Below are 21,867 nucleotides of genomic sequence, written 5' to 3' on the forward strand. Positions count from 1 at the left end.
AACCCCTTCTCTTAGCGATAAGTGTTAATGAGTTCTTTTGTGCATTACACAACACACAGGACCTACGGCTTTACGTCCCATCTGAAGGACGAAGCAATAATGGTAAAGCGCCTTGCTCAGGAGCGCAAGCACCATGTTCCAACGTTCAGGATTCGAACCCATGTACCACGGCACACGAGTCGAACACCATAACCATTGGACCACAGCACCCCCATATATAATATAAGGCCTACAACATGACATGTATTTAAAGTTGACTAGAGACCGTGTAATGTTGTTTTTACAGGTTTAAGGGCCCCAAATAGTCTGCTTGTCCTCAGATATGGTTGCTTTTTGAGAAAAATGGCTGACAGTGACAGGCAAATAAAACCTCTTCCAAAAACTGATTGATTTGTTTCCAATAAAGTCCTGAGCAACAAAAAATAAATTAAGTAACACTTAATGAAATTTATGAATGAATGGTCATTTAATTGAGTGCATCACAACCCAACAGGAGTTGTGAGCTGCACATGGTAGTTACATAAGAATCACAGGAAACAAAGCAGAAAGCTGAATCCCATTTAGTACGTGGTTACATAACCATGAAAATGCAAATCATAATTACAATGGAAAATTCACTGAAGCCTGTACAATCAAGACGTACAGGGAGACATGTGAAGCTTCAGTAATAGTTGTGCCAGCAACAAGACAGCAGCCATTTTCTGCTTGGCAGATTCAAAGTTTCACCGCCGCCGCCCCACCGTCCACTCACAAAAGCTATTATAATCAGCATCACCCGGGGGTAGGAGTTCTTAAGGTGTAATTTATAATGAATTAAAGCTATATAGTCCATCATTGCAGCTATCCGAAAAGTAACTGGCGTAATTATTGTTGAAAAACATACATGGTTGAAAGATAGTAAGGGGACTAAACTCCCTGTGAAATTATTCTTTCTGGCAAGCTGTCATTTTGAAGTAATCAATGAAAGAAAGCCTTTCCAACGGTGCTTCTTAAGACACACCGTGGGAAATTTAAATTAGTAGTTCGTTTTGTTATTCGGCGAAGCGCGCGCAAGCGTTGACACGACGCACGCACATGCACGGTTGCAATAATTCGTCAGATCAGTGCGCGACATCGCATAGCTGCAATCGGCTCAGTGAGAACGTGTCTCGGACGCTGCATTCAGGCCCAATTTAAAACATGATTCAGCAACTTTTGATTTGAAATTGAGATCCTAGAATACTGTTTTTCTCGGAATATACAGCTGAAGCTGAGCTGAAAATTCATCAGGTTAGTTGTTCAGTACCCTTCTTTAGATTTTGAGCACTTTTGTTGATTCAAACGAACATGGACTATATCTATATAATTTTAAAATGATGGACTATATCTTTAAGTTGCAATGAGTATGCGAGGAAAAAGAAGATCAAAGGAAATGACAGATAAAGGTTGACTTAAATATTATGATTAAAGCTCACGACAATAATTACTTGAATTAAAACGTTTTGGTAGTTGACTAGGCATATCGTCAACAGGTCTTTAACCAAATAAAATTGTCATCTGATATTTTCTAACTATCGAGATGAAAGTAACCAAAAGACACTTGATGATTAACCAAGGTCAAGAATCTTATCAATCAGATTAAATCATGGATGTATTCTATGTATTAAAAAAGCTAAAGCAAAAGTGTGATAACTTTAATGTATTAATATATAGTAAAAATTATATTTAAGAATTATGAAAGGACTCCTTAACCCCACAAGTCATGCTGTAATTAAAAATTACTTATTTGGTGAATAAATGACCAGAAAAACATAAAAAGTTGGCATCGCCAATTGGGTATAGTAACTGACTAACTATCACAGTCAACTACACTGCATAAACGAAATTAGCTGCTTCGTCTTTTTGATCTTAATTCCATTTAGTTCCCTCTTATAAAAATGGATATTAAAAAGTGGATCCCGATGGAAAACGAGCAAAATTAACATGCATGCAGCTCTGGGTGGCAAATTTAGAGTTTGGCGTAACCGTATCCCGTCTGCTGGCCCGGGTAGGGTGGCGGCCCGTCATAGCCCGCCTGTGGTTGCCCGTAGCCGACCGGTGGTTGCATGGGCGGTGGACCCATGGGCTGGGGGTTGTACACTGCCTGGGGAGCTTGAGCTACGACCACGGTGGACTGCGCTGGTGCGGACTGGGCGACGATGACTGTCTGCTGGGCTGGAGGAGGGCTCCTGCAGCAGCAGCAGTAGCAGCAGCAAATGCATGAGATCAGGAGCAAGATACAGCCCACGACGATGGCAATGATCACACCAACGCTGAGGGATACGACATCGTGGACTGTGTCCTGCACGTCATTATGAAAGTAGTTGTCCACTGGAAGGCAAACATAAGACATCACAATTTAGGGCACATGCAATGTAATTTGAAAATGGACCTTTGTGTCCTACTTAACCTTATTGTCAATTTTCGTTTTGCCATTTTCAAGGGTATTTCCATGCCTTTTTGTTTTTTATGCAATGCAAATGTCCATATTCATGAGAAAAACTGTGATGTCATTCCAGGCAGAGACCTCACTGTTACAGCTATTTCAGCACAAAAAAGTGCTAGAACTTTGGATATTTTGCCTATTTTGTAACTTTTCTTTTCTTTGGTGAATCGTTGTTTTGTCAGTACATGGCAGTGACCCACTGAGAAAACCTTTGTCATTAAATGTTTTCAATGAGCAAAATTAATTGTGGGTTCGCGATTTGAACAGAAAACCCCTAAACAGTGAACGGTGTCTTCCTGGAATGACATCACACAGCAGCAGCGCCCTCAGTTGTCCGGAAAACAATGGAACATTTTAAGTGTTTAAAGAAGTGCACTTTTCAATAAAATTAACCAAAAACGGATGTAAATTAGTTTTCACACATTTTAAGAGGAGTAGAAAGTTGCACAAAATGTGTTCCGAAGAAAAATTCATCGCATGAACCCTTTAAACTATAAAGTGCGTAACAATGATTTAAAGGGTTCTGCGTAAAGTATTCTTAGGAACACATTTTGTGTAACTTTCTACTCCTCTTAAATGTATGAAAACTATTTGACATCCCTTTAAGGTTCATTTTATCGAAAAGTGCAATTTTTTTAATTTTTAAAATTGTCCACGCTTTTCCGGACAACTGAGAGCGCTCTTGCTGCGATGTCATTTCAGGAAGACACTGTTCATTTTGGGGCTTTTCTGTTCAAATTGTTAACCCAAAATTTGCTCATTAAAAACAAAATGGTTGATCACTGGCTTACTGCATGCCATGCACTTATACAACAAGGAATCACCAAAGAAATTTCATGACAGCAAATATTCAAAGTTCTAGCACCTTTTCTGGTGTTGCAATAGCTGTAACATTGAAGTTTCTAACCAGAATGACATCACAGTTTTGCTCATGAGTATGGAAATTCGCATTAGCATTAAAACCAAAGAGGCACCAAAATACCCTTACAGATTGTAACAACAAAATTTGATTCTCAGATTAAATGGGACACAAATGTGCATTGATAACATTAAAACAAATTACATTGCATGAACCCTTTAGTTTAATTACTGATCGCTTGTATATCTCAGTGTTGGTCCATGTGTACTGTAATTTGGATCACATTAATATAGTGGTGTTCCCTAACGTGGCGCACTTCGACGTTTCCCCCAATTTTACTCATGCAGTATTGCCAAACTTCCTTGTTGACAAACTTTAAATTCATTCAGTTAAATACTGGGTACTTTTACCTTTTAATGCTTGCTGTTGAACCTTTGTGAATAATTTATTTCAGTGTCATGAAAGTTTAAAAAACGGTCACGGTGGCGTCCGGAAATTGGGCACACAATCGGCTGAGTGTTCCCTAACGTGGCACACTTGAACAAGCCTCGGAAAATCCCAAATTAACATTGAAGATTTCGGATGGACCATTATTATCCCTACTCACATACCCAACGCAAGGGCGGATACAGAACACAATTTTTTTGGGGGGGACCCAAAAAAAATTTGGTCCCCCAAAAAAGTGGGTACAAAAAATTACGGCGTGGGGTTCGGGGCCCGCTTAAAAGCCCCGAAAAAAGTTGGATTCTAGATGCTCTGTGGTGCGATCTGAGGCAATTTCTGACCACTTGTTTTTCTGACCAATGTTTTTTTGAGGAAAAGATGGTGGTGTACTCATTGCCTGCCTTTATTGCGATGTCACATAAAAAAAAAAAAATTGGTTTCGTTTTGTGGGGGGCCATGGCCCCCTTTGCCCCCCCCCCCCCCCCCGGATCCGCCCTTGACCCAACGAGAAGTATGTCGGAAAATGATTTTCTTAATTTTGAGCGCATTGTCAAAGGTTCAGTGTGCACTTCGAAATAAAATCGAAAAATCACGCCAAAATAAATATCTCTGCTAACTTTGTAATGGGTAGATAAACTCACGATGTATGAACGGGAATGTTTAGAGCCTGCAGCTGAAGAAATTTCACTTACTGCGACATGTATGGTGAAACCTTTGCTCTAGCAAAGCGCTAGGTGAAAAATTAAAGCGAGCCACGTTTAAGGGCCACGCCACGTAAGGGGCCATCAACAACAGAGCTATATGTCAGGGCTGTGGCAACGTTACATTTATACGAAAGGAAACGGGCAAATACGCTATGCGAGTTGTTAGTTTTGCTTATGATCTTTTCCCCTCCTTTTGTATTAGCATTACACATAATTATGCTTGCCGTGCAAAGTCCATTCCAACCCATCAGACGCAGGCTAGCAACAGTGCGACGTGAATGTGCCCTATTTGAACCACATAGTTTTTTTTGTACCAAAACCAACGATGTTTATTAAGCGGCCCAGTTAATGTCACCTCAGCTATTTCAATATGGCTAGTATAAACTTGACATTGTTTGGAAGTTGCATGATAGGAACAATGTAGAGATAATTTTTGAGCGGGTGCCAGTACCATTGCCCCCAATCCCCCCCCCCCCCCCCCCCATTCAGAGTCTGGCGCCGCCACTGCCGTATCGTTCACAATACGTTCGATTCTAACGATCGGTTTTGAAAGCAGAGCAGACGTTTATGACACGTGTCAGCTAGAGTGTTTACATTGGTCTGTGTCGCATTACAAAATGTCAAAGATGTATTATGCGTTACATACAATGCAATCATTGAAATTGCCCTGCAATTGCCAGTTACGTTATCAGCCCAAAAAGTAAATAGGAGATAGGAAAAATAGAAAACAATATGACTGAATTGTGGCCCAATCATTGAGGCTATACGTTACAGGATGAAAAAAGTGTAAGTATACATGTACATGTAATTGTGAACTACAGAAAGACAATTTGTGAAATCCCAGGTGAAATGCATCTAGCAAGCTACAGAGAAATTTCCACTCCAACCCCCCCCCCCCCCCCCAAAAAAAGACATTCCCACTCCCCCGAGATAAAATCTCACATTTTGTGGAAATATAATGAATGTTTATTCCAAATTTTCACACATTTTTCATGAATTTCTTTCTATCGCAAAGCACTTCCGAGTATTATTGAAGATCAGATTGGAGTCCTTATGACTGTATAAAAGACATTCTTCACTAAGTTATTTTTAAGTGCCCCCTAAAAAATGTAAACAGCAGCTTCTGATGTAGGACTTCACACGACTTTAAGGCCCAAAAAAACAACATAGGCTAGTCGGTCTCTGGTCAGACCAAAATTCCGGAATTGATGCGGAGACGCGTTTTAATTTATTTTTTTTGTATTTTTTTCCAAGCTTCCAAGCTTGGATTGTACAGACATGGTGGGTACTATTTTGCTTTTTTGTGTCCTCGACCTCATATACATTGGTGTCCTCCATAATTTGCCTTTGTGCAATTTCCCAATTCCTTGGTACAGAACTTTGAGGAGGTGTGGCAATAGAGGGCGCTGTTGTAGCTAACGCGGAAAATTGGAAGGGAAAAAAAGATTGACGCGTATGATTAAAGGGGCACTAGGTCCTGAAATCCCCGAAAATTTCATGTTTTGGATTGTTTACTTTTCCTATTTCAAACATCTGGTTGAAAGGAAACCAACCTAATGTCTTACTGTTCCTGAGAAAAAAACCCCGAAAAAAACCGGTTGTTTACATCGGACATGTCGCAGTACGAGTACGTTATTTGCTGTCGTTCAATGTACGATGTGCTACATGTGTGGGTGGGTGGATGTGTGTGTGTGTGTGTCTATTCTAACGATTTGGCGTGTTCGTATACAGCCAGTGTTGTAGGTCTCGAGACCGGTCTCGGTCTCGGTCTCGGTCTCGAGACCACTTTTTGCCGGTCTCGGTCTCGGTCTCGGTCTCGGGAGCTGTGGTCTCGGTCTTGGTCTCGGTCTCGGTCCCCTTTGGTCTCGATATTTTGGCTGGTCTCGAGTCGAGACCAGCCAAAAAGTGGGGGGGGGGCGGGCGGATTCCGCCCCCGGCCCTTTTAGGTATAAGTAAAGAATCCATTTAGGGCAAACGTGACTGCAGTGTGATGCTAATGGACATGTCTCTCTTCACTTTCTAGTGAGTGAGGCATAGTCCAATAACCATTGCTCCTCTTCTAATTTCTCGTTTTTATTGTGGGATGATATGTTGAAACAAGCACTTTATAGCCATCCTCATTGATTCCAAATACAAATGAGATTTAAATCTTATGAATCAAGACTGAAACATTATTTTCACCGTCAGATTGTGTATTTTCTGTTCATCTGCCCGCCGTCATCATCGTCATAAGCCTGGCCGACACAATAGAAGGGCGCTGTAACAAACTGAATGTGGTGGGCGAGATGAACTTTTATGATTCATGGCTCAGTGCGCACGCCTCTCTAGAGTCTAATTGCCTGCCTCGTCTCCTTCCTAAATGTCAATTGCGTTTGCATGAGTCGAGAAGACTTTTGTTTCATTAATGATGTTTACGGCCACCACAATAAGCGATTAGAATATTGGCAATGTCGTACTTGTCACTAAAATACTCAAGTAAATTGCCCGACGAAGTAGCCGATGCGAGCGATACGCTGGCACGGTACAAAACACAGAGAGGCGTGCACCTGAGCCTTGCATCCTAAAAGTGCATCTCGCCCACCACATTCAGTTTGTTACAGCGCCCTTCTATTGTGTCGGCCAGGCTTATGACGATGATGACGGCGGGCAGATGAACAGAAGATAGATCAGGCAAATATGGTTCATCGATCTTCTATAGTATATGTAACGTTATTGACATTTAACAAAAATAAAGTGGCATTACATTTCAGCCTTAGCCAGGCCTTCTTCAGAGGTAAATTACAGAGGAACAAGAAACAAACATGTAGGGGACACACAAACATGCAGGGTTGGAAGGAGAATCACAAAGAGGGAGGGGGGGGGCCCAGACCAATCCATATCTGGCTACCATCTCTAAAAAAAAAATTGGTCTACATAAATCAAAATTTTCTTGCTCCAAATTTTTTTTCGAATCAGGTTTACAAGGAGGTCCAATGTAAAATTAAAGTTGCATTTAAATATCCGTTAGTGGTCATTGCTGAAACCAAGGGATGGCTCTGGAGTTTAGGGTCCGAGTTCCTATAACAGATGAAACATCCACCTTTAACTTTTTACTTTTGTCAAGTTTCAACATGTTCAAGTTTTGCAAAAACTAGTACAAATTGTCGTACTCCTAAGTTAGAGTTTCTTCATCAGATATACATTTTATAGTAGTTAAACGATATTTTTTTAATTGATTGTGACAATAACAAGCTCTGTTGCCATGTTGTAATTTATGGCATGAAGCAAACACGAAGAGCACTTGCATGACACAATTAAACAGTTACAAGTTATTCCTAACTTTTAATCACTTCCTTCACATCCCCATGAACATCAACATCTCAAGGACAGACTGTTCAGCTGTAATTAGTGTCTTGTTGTTTATTTAGATTATTGTTATTTATTATCCGCGGTCTCGGTCTCGGTCTCAGTCTCGGACCATTTCGGTCTCGGTCTCGGTCCGCCTTGAAGGGGCTGGTCTCGGTCTCGGTCTCGGTCTCGCAGCTTCAGGTCTCGGTCTTTGTAGCGGCCAAACTCAGATAGATTTCTTATTTTTGTTTTGCCAAGTGAGGGCGCTGTTGCGGGAATACGGGAGCTAAGCAAAAAGCAACATGGCTTCAGCTCAATCATGTCAATGACGACAGAATTTGCAACCTGTGGAATTCTTCGCCCAAAGCATTAACTGGCCAAGGTTTATTAAACGGTTGGTTACTCTTAAATAATTTATATCAATGAGTCAGTAATTAATGTGATATTTAGTGATATTTTGTAAGCCTAAAAGATGTACAAATGTACATGTATTTTCAACGCATGTTATTTTGGATCTTGTTATTAAGCACATGTACAAGTATCATACAGGGTGTACATAAACCCTTCTTGCATTTAGGTCATGGCCGATAAACTCATCTGTCCTTGTACATTGTATGGGTCTACACACACGTGTATTTTCATAAACATTGCTTTAAGTTTGGACATTTGTGTGCATGTGTATATAGTACATGTACATGTAGGTGATATGTAATTTGAGCTGATTCTGTTAATTAGGTTACACAAACTCTTGATACATGTAATTTCTTGTAACACATACATTTTATTTTCCATTTTATTTATTGTAGTCAATCTGTGCCTATACCTGAGCCTGACAAGTGTACGACTACCAAAACTGTCAGAAGTTGTACAAGACAATAAAATCTTCTGGATCTGCGCACAGCATATTTTCGTCAGTAATCTTTGGCAGATTCAGTCTTGGTCTCGGTCTCGGACTATCCGGTCTCGACTACAACACTGTATACAGCTACACCTAGTCTGGCTCCCAGACCAAATGATTCTGCGTATTCCTGATGACTCTTATGTCAGGTAGCCTCTGGTAATACATTGTATTACAAATAACGTCACGTGACCAAAACGGGAGGAATTCCTCCTTTTTCCGAAAATTTCCGAAGTTTGCCGAATTCGTTTTGTCGACAATCGGATAGCGCCCGAGTATAACATAGGTTTTATTAACTGCTAATTGCTTATTAGAAACGAGATGATAATTAATATTCATTGCTTTTAGTTAGAAAATTTGAAATTCAACGACGATTTTGTACTCGGATCGTATACGAGGGGCGAAGTTTTTGCTGCGTCATGTACTGTTTTGAATTTTACGACCGTTATAGCGGCATTTTCCAAAACTCGGTGTGGTCCTCATTCGGCTCCGCCTGCTAACAGTGCTATTTGGGTGCCTAACTTTGAAGATTTCAGGTCAACATCAGACAATGCTTCTTACAGAAATATCAAACTGTATTATAATAACTGTATGATATTATGAAGGAAGAGAGAATCGGAAAACAAAGCCGAGTTTTTAAAAAGGGCCGTCAATGTGGTCATGTTTACTTTTAGCCACGGAGGCTGCCTGACCTACAATTTAGACGTGAGCGTCGGGAATAATTGTCAGGTCTGGGAACCAGACTACAGCTACACCGTGCTCGCGAACAGCGGTGACCAATCACCAATGCACAAAATGAGGTTTCTTACACGTCCGCAAAAGGCGAACACTTCACGGATGAAATCACAAATAGTACCCAAACTGCTCGACTTTAGGGGGTCCCAAAGTGGACCCCGAAAGTCGTTCTCGCATGCATGATACAGGAATAACACAAAAACGCCAGTTTTTAAAGGATAGTTGTGTAGATGTTTATATCCTACTTTTAAATGTTTTCCAATCAACATCGTTTCGTTCAAAGCGCGTTTTGTAGCCCAATTGGGATGTTCCAGGACGCAGTACTCCCTTTAAAATCGACGCGCGTGCTGACCAGAGACTGACTATTTTTTATTTATTTTTTGCCTAATATCGATTTCTCATTATTATGGAAGTTTCCCCATGAACTCTCCTTTAGCGCGCAGTTGGAATTTCCCAAACCAACGCAGCGCCAAAGGTCAAGGCGATGGATACCGCAAAACACATTAAAATGATGCACAGGCCAATGACGTCACTGACGCATAGAGCTTACACCTTGACAATGTCGAGCGTGTTCATTCGTGATGACACATGCAACGAATATGTTATTCAGTTTATTCACATGCATGCCTCAATTTATTGAATTGATCAATTGAATGTAAAATGTTAAAAGAATGTTAGAAATAGGTTTAAAACATATCATTTTAATCACTCCAAAAACCTATGTAATTCGAACAATTACCACATGTTTACCAAAATGATAATCTGAGAGCAAGTGTCCGGAGAAAAAAACATGTCTGCATTTCGGCGCGGATGTGCGGTTGCCCCCCTGACATCAACAGCTGGATACGCTGCCGATACCGACACATGACCGACTGACACGTACACCAGTGATCCAGTGTAATCAGGATATGCTTGCTCTTTGTCAGGATGTGCGGTGTTTTGTTCTCAAAGGGGAAACTTCCTTTGTAATAAGAATTTTCCTTTTGAATTTGCAGTGTTATAGAAAGTGTCACTGCTCCAGACTCATTTGCATTTATCCCAAAAGCAACCTATACCTAATTATTATGAAATAGTTCATTTCACTGAGATCGTATTACTGACACCAAACACCCTATGAACCTATTTAGTCTGGCTTGCTGTCATCATGGAGCAAGGACTTATGTAGTCATTTAGAAGAAATCAAGCAATGGGAGTAGGCCTAGTTATTTTCAAATTTCAACGATCAGTCAAGTTGAATAAAGAGCGCTGGACATTAAGATATTATGCATGGCTTTTCCACTGTTTTCTCGAAAGGTTTACCCACTGAGCTGAGGCGAAGTTGCTCTATCTTCCGACACCCCAATGTTCCATCACCTCTATGTTCGACAACCCACACATAAGATGGTGTTACTCCCGGTTAGGTCAAATAAAAAAAAAACATGTTTAGCGTCCCCTCCCGCTTCCTTTGGAGGCTGCCTTCTTTTTTTCTTTTCTTTTTTAAACACGAAAAATGATAAATTTTAAACAGTGACATCATTCTGGCCTCTTTGTCTGTTGTATCTAGCCCATATAAAGCTGGTATGTCATTCCTGAGTCCAAGTGGCGGCCATTTGAGAAAAAAAAAGCTGGCTGCCATCTTGAATAATAGACCAGTCGGGCGGCCATTTTGGAAGGGAAAAATAAGGGCCTCCTCCTTCCCTTTTTTCAAAAAGCAGGACGCTAAACTTTTTTTTACTTGGCCTTTAATAGGGTTAGGGTTAGGTATAGCAATATGTGTAGTCGGAACATAGGGGTGTTGGAACATAGGTGTGTAGCCAGTTTAATTGGTTCTGAGCAATCTTCTTTTTAGATTTTGAGCGGTGTTATTATTAAAACGAACATAGTGCATAAATAAAAACAAATGATCCTATATACCTATAGTTTAAAATGCACCAATAACATGAACACCTTTTTTTACCGGGTTGCCAAAATGCCAAGCATAATTGCAAATTCGTATCTCATGTTTGCCAATCCGCATCATTTGCACAAGTGGGTTTGTCAGTACGTCGTAATAAATGTGCCATGTTCTGCCTTGAGATTACGAACTGCTTACCCCCACTCCTCCTACAACATTCAATAATTAAATAGGGCCTATGTGGGCTCGGAACATTACCAAAATTCTCCCCTGCCTCCTCCAACGAAGACAGTTGTGCGTTTGCCGCGTACAGTAACGTCAGCAGCAAGCTCCAGACAAAGACTCCACGATGCTTGAATTCCGCCATGATGTTCGCTGTGTGAGGTTCAACAGCAGAACACATACTGCACTGTACTTGATGCGTGGGCGTACTGCTGGTATATGTACATGTATGTTCTCACCGTACCACGAACAAGAGCAATGTCATTTACATATTGTAATAAAAATGATTGGGTGTCTGCCAAATTCCTTAAGGTTTCGTGTTCAAGGGATTTCCCGTTCTGAGTAACGCTAGCCTTTCACCAAGGCCATCGTGGCTTAACTTGCCCGCATTCAAAGCGGCGAAACCGTGAAGGGACTGGAGATGGAGACCACACACGCGAGTGGCGAAGCCACGAGGGTTTTTTCTAACTTGTCGAGAAATTCTTGTTTTTCTTTATAATCTCGATTTTCACCGCCCCAAAAGGGTAGCAAAATTCCAACCAATCATCTGCCTTTTAGTGCGTGCGTGGCTTCTACCCAGACGCGTCGACGCGCCCGGATGCTTGCACAAAATTTAAAAACATAAAATGGGAGTCTAGTTTTCCACGAGATTGTGACCGCGTAATTGTTCTTGCATTATCTTATTTAGATTTTACTTATAGAAGTATTTCAAGAAATTATTTTAGTGTATTGACTTATTTTTCATCTGAACTTACAGTTATTTGCTCTTACGTTTTCCTTACTCACCCTTCTTTTAAAAATGGAAGCGACTAGGCAAAATCCGCGTTGTGATTGGTTAACCTTCAGCACTCTTCTTATTTGCATATAAAAACTATGAATAATTAAACAAAATTAAGTTGGGAAAGGCCTCGTGGCTTTGCCACTCGTGCGTGCTGACTTAATCTTTGCTCCAGTCGCTTCGGGTATTCGCAACTCCGCCGCTCTAAGCCACGATGGCCTGGGCGAAAGGCTAGAGTAACGCGTGTTCACGGTGTGGCGTACTAGTCAGTGGGCTTACGGTCGAAAATGACATCTCAAGACATGTGCATTTTCGGGTACATTCTTTGAAACTCTCAGGATCTAATAGATACCTCCAGAAGTTCAAAACCACTTGATGCCATTTTTTCTGACCCTTTTATGGGTGGGGGCATGTGCTGCACCTGCCTGGGTCGGGTATGCAAACTGTATCTTTTCTGGCTTCTGATGGCCGGGCGTGCGGCGACACGGATCTGTCTGCGATTACTAGATGGAGATTGCTATTTATATCAATTTCTGATATCGCCACATCTAATTTACCCACCGTAAGTATACTGAACTACCCCGTTAAAAACGTTTGGTATCATGGCGGGAAACTTCCAAGTATAGGCATACAGAGTGAGTTATCCATGAGTTACATAATGGTCAGTGGCGTAGCCACGTGGGGGCGGGGGCGTGGGGGCGTTGGGGGCGCCCCCCCCCCCCATGAAACCTTGTCCCCCCCCCCCACTGAGATTTTGAGTTTCTAAAAAAATTATCATTGATCTACATGACGCCCCCCCCCCCCTCCATGAAATGTTCCAGCCCCCCCCCCCCCCCCCCCCCAGCGGCCCCCCACTGAAAAATTCCTGGCTACGCCACTGATATGCTACAAGCACAGTTTCAGTTTGGTGAAATATGCTCCGTTTGCATTGCATTCAACACATTATTACATTATTGCCATTGACAAGAAAAGTGGAAATACCTATTTTAAAAGAAGTCACAACGAACAAGTTTTATACAGTTGAGTACAAAAATGAATTCATAATTTACACTTTCTGTATTTTTAACTACATAAATTCACGATCGATATTATTATCACGGTGATCTGCTTATGTGTCATGTCGTTTTGTCATATAATGTTCATCATCACCGAGCACGTGATCTGCACCATACATATAATGTTCAAGGGATCACGGTATTTAAATCCCTGATGTTGTTATCCGCCAAATGGTTCACACAAAAAACTTTACATGACTGTCTCGGTCAAGGCAACGGAAAGAACATTAAAGTAGTGCATTTAATTACCGGTCCAAAAGTCAAATCCTAAGTACTCATTTTCTTATAAATTCTAAACAAACACACATAAAAGATGTATTTTTTAAAAGATATAATTCCTTTATAATTGGTGGCCATTAGGCCTATACAGTATTTTAAGATCTTTACATCGAATGATATAATAATAAGGCCTATATCAAATTCATGTTTGCTTTGAGTTAACTTCAAAGTGTCACGTAGGATATTATGATGACTCGTATTTTTGAGAACTTCTAGAAAACATTCTACACCCAACAGATACAAATTAATAATCACAACTTTCTGTCGCACAAGGGTGGCTAAAATGACCACTGCGATTTTTGGTGTTTGTTTTCTCTCCTAAACATTTACATTTTATTGAAAAAAAGTAATTGTTTTCATTAATATTAGGATAATGAGACCTACTATTTACAGTTGACTATAGACCATGTAATGTGACGTTTACAAAAGTGGATGTTGTGGTCACGTGATTTCATCTTTCAACAAACGGTCTCTTCTGCACTGCATTTATATCTCTTGAAACATGAAAGGTTACAAAATTTTGACATAATAAACTGTTTATGGGTCAAATAACATGCAAAAGTATGCATGACATCACAGGGCATAACGGCATGATGTCACAGGGCATGGTCCATAGAAGCTTAGATAGTGTTAACACGTAAAAGAGCGCCCTCTTGCTACATTGACTGTTTGGTTTTCCCCCTTTTCAAATTGTGATTATCATTCGTCCTTTTTTTTTAAATGACGCAGTGTTTAAGACTTGATTTCGTACGGTGGTGGCGCTTGTTCGCTGGGCTCGGGATGCAGTTGCGGGTAGGTTGCTGCTTGTCCGTCGGGCTGAGGATTTGCAGGAGGACCCGTAGTGTGCATGGCCATGGGTGGTTGCTGATTGTAATCCGTTGACGGTGCCCCAACTTGCTGTGGGGGCGCTGGTATAGCGGTGTACGACGCTTGCTGCTGTGCGGGTCGGTTGCTGCTCCTACAGGCCAAGTAGCAGATGAAAGCACAGCAAAGGACGATGAGCACCAGTCCCACAATGCAACCGATGACTATGACAACGATGACCCATGCAGCCACTATGAAGGCTGTGTCAGAGTGAGTAGTAATGATTGAATCGTCCCCTCCACCAACAGCTGGGGCAAGAAATCACAGATCGACGGGTCAATAAACTGTGAAAAATATACATGTACGTCCCTCTATATTTTTCACGCTTTTCTCCATCCTCTACAGTCCTTTCTTTCGTTTGTAAACATTGAGCACCATTTTGTATGGGCTGCCGCAGAGGCATAACTTGAAGCCGTCGTTGGCAACATACTTTTCCCAAAAAAAGTCCTCACTACACTCATTAGAAGGCATGTTTAGGAATTGTTTTGTGTGTGTTAGTTGATTATTTTGCATTTTTAAAAATCAAATAAAATTTTGTGTAATCACCAATAACTATTCCTCATTTTTGCAGTGTTGGGCCTTCCCTAGTTTGGCAACCCGTGGTTGCCAATCACGCGTCGGCGATAGAAAAGTCTATAGACAAGGAGCAAGTTCGGGCAAGGACCATCAGTCGACTACTGGGGTGCGTTTTGGCGGTCATAACCAAGAATTGGTTCGGTAGTTTCTTGTCAGTGAATTTCTTCGGCAATTTTAATTGGGTTAGAATTACACATGATCATGTAGTACTCAAATCCCCAAAACAATTAATCAAAGAGAAACCACCGAACCAATTCTTGGTTATGACCGCCAAAACGCACCCAGGCAAGCGTTAATCCTTGGGCAAGTTCGCGCAAGAACTATTGTTGACCAATGGTTAACCATAGTTCGACTAAAGTTAGTCCGAACTCTGTCTAGTCGACGATGGTTGACTACGCTAGTCGACTATTCGGAACCAGCCTACTGGGTCCGGTTACATCGCTGGTAACCAATAGCCGCGCGCATTCATTACGTACAGCAGGGAGCCAGGATCCAGAAGTTTTGCGATGACATTTTGACCAGTGGAGCCCTCTGGAAACAGTGATTAACATTTGGATCGCGCCCTCTATAGATCCATCCGTGGGTTTGAATTACATGAGTTTGAATACTTACTGAAGAAATGTTGCTCGTCGCTATTGTCGCCGCAGTTGTCGAAGGAATTGAACGTGAGGTTTGCATTGATGCAGCGGTTGTTGGTGCACCTGAATTCAGTCCAGTAACAATCACCTGAAAATCGGGAAATGATTTCATTTATCAAAGGCAGTATGGACATTAGTCTGCAACAGTGTAGAATGTGCTGGGCTTATTGGCGATCCGTACCGTTAATAATATGCCGTAATTGAGCGGATCATGATCGTTGTGTACAGGGTGAGTCAAAACAAACGATACCCTATAGTGGCGGGACCAATTTTTGAATAACGTTTTGCCTAAAGCACTTTTAAAATCTAGGATATGAAAGCCCAATCAAAATGCTTTCTTTTAGAACAAGAATCATTCAAATTACTCATGTACTTTTAAAGTTACGGAATTTTAAACCAAAAACCGATAAGTGTTCTTTCAGCAAAACGAAAACAATTCCCATACATCCCTATGTGAATTGTTTTCGTTTTGCTGAAAGAACACTTACTTTTTTTTTGATCCGTGAACAGAACATTAAAACGGTGTTTGTGTTTGAAATTCCGTAACTTTAAAAGTACATGAGTAATTTGAATGATTCTTATACTAAAAGAAAGCTTATTGATTGGGTTTTCATATCCCATATGTTAAAAGTGCTTCAGGTAAAACCGTATTCAAAAATTGGTCCTAACACTAGGGTATCGTTTGTTTTGACTCACCCTGTACAACGCTTGTTTGTTTCGATTTTTATATCCACTTACTAGCTCCGGGAGTCCTAATTGATGTGTACAAGATGACAAATCCACGATACGCAACAGAGGAATCGGTTTTAAATCTGAGCGTCGCCACACGTCCGCTAGTCGCGATATCAGCCGCCCGAGTGCCGCACAGCAACGTTCTATTTCCAGTTCCAGCTGACACCCCGTCATAGACCATCAAGACGTCGCGATGAAGACAACCACTCCCGTCTCCGTCCCCCTCGATGTCTAGATACTCAAATCGGAGCAGGAGCGTTCGGTCATAATCAGCCTGGATGGCCACTGTACAGTCCAAGTTGTTGGAGTACCGCTCGGCGGCTTGTGAGTGCAGTAAACCAGCGTTCTTTCCCGCAGTGATGGTCTGGCCACACAGTTGATCCATGGCCTCTGTTGATACCAAGATGAAAATACAGAGATAGTCATAATTGGATTCACTCTTTCTATAAAAACTTTAGTAAAATGAAAGTTGGTGTAGTTTATATGACGATAGCACTGTTGTAAGGTTTCTTGCGGTCTAAACAATTGTTCCATTAAGGCTGACGAAAAAAAGTAACGCGGGATAAAATCACAACATTTAAAAAAAAACTTAACAAAATCTCATTTTAATACATACTAAGCGAGCGAAGATGGCTGCCATCAGATGCAGCGTATTTCGAGCGAACCATTCAAAATCTCAAATTGAATATTAGCCACATGCAGTTTGCAGAAAGTATCTTCAATCACATCGGAGCTATTTTATGACCAGGAGTAAGCAGGGGCGCTCCCAGGATTTGGCTTGGGGGGAGGGGGGCTCACAATTTTTTTCTCAAATTTTTTACAAGTTAACATTTTTTTCAAAAAATGTTGCCCAAAATTTTTGGCCGCAGAAAAAAATTGGGTTTTTTTGGGGGGCGGCCTATTTTGACGTTGGTGGCGTCACTTACACTCCTATTTTACTACTCAAAAATAGGCCACATACATCTACAAGGTGAAATCGTGGGACTAATTTTTTTATTTTTTCTAATTAAAAAAAAAATTACAACCTCTTTGGGGGGCCTCGAGCCCCACGAGGCCCCCCCCCCCCCTTGGGTGCGCCCCTGACAGTAAGGCTGATTTCAAGCCTTTGTCGTGAAGATGTAGTATAGGCCTACTTACTGAAAGTATGACGTTCGTCGCTGTAGTCACCACAGTGGTTGAAATTATCATCTTTGAGACTGGAATCTATGCATCGGGAGTTGTCGCAAAGAAACTCTCCCAGATCACAAGAACCTTGAAAAAGTCAAACATTCATGATCAAATAGGCCTAACGCAAGACAATTCACGGGCACGTGTGACAAGAATATAAAAATGATTCGCTTAGTACCTATAGGCTCCAAGACATTTCAACACAACTCATTGTAACACAACACAACACAACACCAAGGGCGGATAACGGGGGCCGTTATTTGTTGTAACACAACAAAGCGGGCCCGAACCCCACGCCGTAATTTTTTGTACGATCCACTTTTTGGGGGACCAAATTGTTTGGGGGGCCCCAAAAAATTGTGTTCTGGACCCGCCCTTGCACAACACAAACACAATTCAACACAACACAACACCGCACAACACCGCACAACACAACGCAACACAACTCAACACAACGCAACGTAATAAAACACACCGCAATTCAATACAATGCAATTGTCACAACGCAACATACCTCACCCCACCCCACGACACCACAGCACATCACACCATTGGTGGTAAGAATAGACCTGAGACCTAATGACGTCATGGCTTTGTTTACATAAGCGCTTTCCTATGGGAGCGAAGTCGGGACGCCAGACGAAGCAGGAACCGTCTACCACACAGGATAGCGCACAATGTAAACAAAGCGTGACGTCATTAGGTCTTAGGCTTATTATACAGATTGACCACCTCCTTACCATTTTCAGCTTTCTTAAAGGATGTGTAAGCCAGTTTAAACCCTCGATACGTCACACTACCATCAGTCTCAAACCACAGAGAGACAGCATTCGTCTTCGACACAACGTTCCCCGTGAAACGATCACAGAGACTCGCTAGATCAGGCGCCGGCTGGTCATCCCCATCATGATGATCCCAAATTTGAAGATAATCCGAACGACAATTGGGCGCTATCCCCTCGGTTTCCAGGAACAAGAAAGTGAGCAGGATTTTTCGGCCTGGGTCGGCTGTAATGGTCACCGTGCAGTCGACGTTATTCCGGTAATGTGGCCCGCGCTGGGAGTGCAGGACACCACCACTGCTCTCGGCATGAATCGTACGACCACACAGTTCCGCCATGTACTCTGTTTAATAAGTTTAAAACTGCTTATTTAGTTATTTGTGATCAAGAGTGCAGACAATTTTATTCAATGGATCGAGAACGGATATGCACTGGAACTTGGAAGTCTTCTCATTTATTTTGGCGCGGCCCAATGGGCTAGATGTCATTGGCGTAATGGGGTAATCTTTTGTCAAAATGTTTGAGCCAAGGTGACACTTTAACATTAACATGAAGCCCGCCGCACACGAGGTTGTCAAAGTAACTTTTTGCTAGTCCAAGGGATTGCCAGCCTGTATAGCCCAGGTGACCCGGCTGAAAGTCACTGACTGACTGTGACTTAAACCCCCTGCACACGAGAGCTGAGCAAAAAGTCATTCGAGGCCGTTTTGCTCAGCACGTAGCTCACAAAATATCCCCGTGTGTGGTGAATATTTGCAGAGTTTTCTGCCTTGCGAGGCCGTGAGGCAAATATCTATCCTGACGAAAAACTCCCCGTGTGCGGTCAACATGAGTTACATTATGATGAGCTAAAAAGATTAACTTGCCGATGAAATCATGTTCTCTGTACGCGAGATTTTAAGATATTTTTGTACAAATCTTCTAGACCCTGCTGGTGCTTGTCCCCTCTCTTTTTTTTTAAATCACGCGACCGACAAACAATAATAATGTGCTTTCATTGGCTAGTTAATCTTTTTGGCTCAGATAGCTAGGATTGCCCGCACACGGTGAGTTTGTCGCCTCGCGAGGCGAAAGAAACCGAACGGGGGAGAATTTGCCTAACGGCCTCGCGAGGCAGAAAACTCAGCAACTTAAAGGGAAAATACAACATTTGCAAACATCAAAAAATAAAACTACCAAATCATTTTGAAATACCTTGCTGGACTGTAAGTGAATGACAGTGTAAAGCATCCTGTAAAATCATGGCACCTGGTATACTGTCATTTTCAAGAAAAGTGATATTTTTGTATCAATTTCCAACACTGGTCGGCCGACCAGCGTTGGAAAAAAATTGCTTTTTTTCAAATACTGGCCCCAATTGACCATCGCACTTGTTTGCAATCGATTACACACCTATGAACGGGTACAAGCCAGCTAGACTGGTTCCCTGACCTTACAATTCCCCAATGTATGTAAACTGCTCTGTTTCTTCGTATATGGAGTCAGGGAACCAGACTAATATTATTATTATTATTATTATTATTTATTCGGCCAACAAATGAACAAAAGTACAATGACAAAGCAAATATATATCAGAAAGTAAACAAAAATGGAAATTGAAAAGTATGACCAGACAAGACTGAAGACTGATGCGAGTAGGAATGGGTTGGAGGGGGGAGGGAAGGGAGGGTGGACAGTTTGACAGGGGAGAGGAGATAGAGGGACGGAAAACAAGAACAATATAACATTTCAACCCGGCCAGGGTAAACAAAAGTGTACTTAAACACTGGAGCCCTAAGGCCTGCCTACTACAGGAAAATGATTGTTTTTCTTGGTTTTTATAGCATTTTCGAACCCAAAACCTCAAAAAAGTCAGTTCAACTATATTTGCGATATATTTCCAACCCCCAATTCCATCCATTTCTGAACATTACAGCAAAAGCAAATGATGTATATATTCCCTTTAACCGGACACGATTTTGTGAGATTTTTGTGCTGAGCAAACGGCCTCGAATGACTTTTTGCTCAGCACGTAGCCCTCGTGTGCGGCGGGCTTTAAAAGCCACAATCAGTCTGTCAAGGGTCAGTGTGTCAGCCGGGCCACGAAAGAGGACTATAGGCTGGCAATCATTTGGCCTTAACCATCAAAAGGTAGTTTTGACACCCTCTTTCCGATCCCATGACTGGAACAAAGTTTCATTTCAACTTCACTCTTTGATAAAGATACGATATAAGGCCAAACAAAAAAAGTCTCCGGTTTCTGGTATGGAGCTTGCCCCAAAAGTGGTGCGGCGACGCGGCTTTTTTTTTTTTTTTTACCTGTTTGGCTGATGACTGCAAATGGTGCCCGACTAAACTTAGTGCAAATATATGGGAGTCCAGAGAGGCCACATGAAGCTTATTCTCGATCATAACCCCATCTAAAAACACGTTAAAATTGTGCAGCAGCAGCAGCATTCCAGTCAAACCAGTGAGTTTGGCGGTTTTGAGACACCATCTTGTATTGAAAAAAACACTTTTTCATTTTGCCGAAGCGCATGGCTACGGCGACGCGCGCGCATACCAGAAACCAGAGACTTTTTTTTTTTGGCCTAATGACAGTAATGTAATTAATACGTTCTCCCTGAGGCACGTGAAAAGCGAGGAGAACACTGATTATGTTCATCCCAATACAGCAGATCAGATATTACAATTTTTAAAAATCAGATGAAATGTCAATAATTAACTTGAAAGAAATTACCAAACATGGCTTTTGTGCCCCATATTATAACCTAGCACTCATTCAGTTTTCATCGTAAAAGAAACCCCATTTTCTCACGTTCTGATGCCGATGACTTGACTAGTAGACCCAGCATTAACAGCAGAAACCACCAGGCAAGATTACGAGTGCAGTAATTGAAGCCTGCCATGGTCTTCCGATGCTCCTGCAATTGAACAAAATGTGTTGGGTCTTCCACACATTCGGCGTGGTCAAGCATCGGTGACCGATGAGTTATACATGTACATGTGTACCAGCTAGTGCTCTCTATTCCAAATTGCACGTAGGCCTCGTACTGCACTGCAGCATGCATCCTTTTGCGAGTCCCGGCCCGTCACTTGAACCTTGGACCATAGTTCAAGGTTAGTGAACCTGACCATGTACAATGTTTATAAAACTTTGGCGTCGTATATGGATTATCTCCAGGAATTAATAACTGAATACCGTCCGCCACTATACAGCCTTTTGCTATCATTATTGTCAGCCAAGCGATTTCATCTAAAAAAAAATTACCCGAGGCTAAAAGGTATGGCGTGTCAAACGTTGCAATATTCAATGTTTTACAATATATATGTTGGATGTTCAATATGTGTTTGTTATCTTTTACATTTATGTGCGATGTTCAACATAAGTGGGCGACGTTTTTCATTATGTGTGCGATGTTTAATATATGTGTGCGATGTTTTACATTTATATGCGATTTTCAATTTATATGTGCGATGTTTGACGATATA

At 41.6% G+C, this 21,867-nt stretch overlaps 2 protein-coding genes and 1 long non-coding RNA gene across 3 annotated transcripts; 1 reads left to right on the forward strand and 2 right to left on the reverse strand.

Moving 5' to 3' along the window:
• Window positions 1-1,350: 1,350 nt before the first annotated feature.
• Window positions 1,351-11,934, reverse strand: LOC119737756 (protein shisa-5-like). The gene is made up of 2 exons (XM_038212329.1): window positions 11,563-11,934; window positions 1,351-2,349 (listed from the first exon to the last, which is right to left on the reverse strand). Exons 1-2 carry the CDS (start codon window positions 11,705-11,707, stop codon window positions 1,988-1,990), a joined length of 507 nt encoding a protein of 168 aa, XP_038068257.1. The 5' UTR covers window positions 11,708-11,934; the 3' UTR covers window positions 1,351-1,987.
• On the forward strand, window positions 8,023-8,701 carry LOC119737757. Its single transcript, XR_005272404.1, has 2 exons — window positions 8,023-8,192; window positions 8,605-8,701. It is a non-coding gene; the product is annotated as an uncharacterized LOC119737757 (long non-coding RNA).
• Window positions 11,935-13,319: 1,385 nt separating the features above from the next.
• LOC119737758 (CUB and sushi domain-containing protein 1-like) lies at window positions 13,320-21,423 on the reverse strand. Its single transcript, XM_038212330.1, has 6 exons — window positions 21,194-21,423; window positions 18,356-18,739; window positions 17,586-17,699; window positions 16,455-16,838; window positions 15,691-15,804; window positions 13,320-14,750 (listed from the first exon to the last, which is right to left on the reverse strand). Exons 1-6 carry the CDS (start codon window positions 21,351-21,353, stop codon window positions 14,371-14,373), a joined length of 1,536 nt encoding a protein of 511 aa, XP_038068258.1. The 5' UTR covers window positions 21,354-21,423; the 3' UTR covers window positions 13,320-14,370.
• Between the last annotated feature and the right edge of the window lie 444 nt (window positions 21,424-21,867).

The sequence above is a fragment of the Patiria miniata genome, unplaced genomic scaffold, assembly GCF_015706575.1.
Source record: "Patiria miniata isolate m_02_andy unplaced genomic scaffold, ASM1570657v1 HiC_scaffold_3, whole genome shotgun sequence".
Classification (NCBI taxonomy): Eukaryota; Metazoa; Echinodermata; class Asteroidea; order Valvatida; family Asterinidae; genus Patiria; species Patiria miniata.

What these genes read in the sequence shown, in the direction of transcription:
- LOC119737756 (XM_038212329.1), bottom strand. Translation starts at nt 11,707, where the DNA reads ATGTGTTCTGCTGTTGAACCTCACACAGCGAACATCATGGCGGAATTC. An exon ending in GGAGGCAGGGGAGAATTTTG is followed by an intron (nt 2,350 to 11,562) that starts GTAATGTTCCGA and finishes TTTGCCTTCCAG; the next exon opens with TGGACAACTACTTTCATAAT.
- LOC119737758 (XM_038212330.1), bottom strand. Translation starts at nt 21,353, where the DNA reads ATGCTTGACCACGCCGAATGTGTGGAAGACCCAACACATTTTGTTCAA. An exon ending in CTTTAAGAAAGCTGAAAATG is followed by an intron (nt 17,700 to 18,355) that starts GTAAGGAGGTGG and finishes GACTTTTTCAAG; the next exon opens with GTTCTTGTGATCTGGGAGAG. An exon ending in CGACGAACGTCATACTTTCA is followed by an intron (nt 16,839 to 17,585) that starts GTAAGTAGGCCT and finishes TGGTATCAACAG; the next exon opens with AGGCCATGGATCAACTGTGT.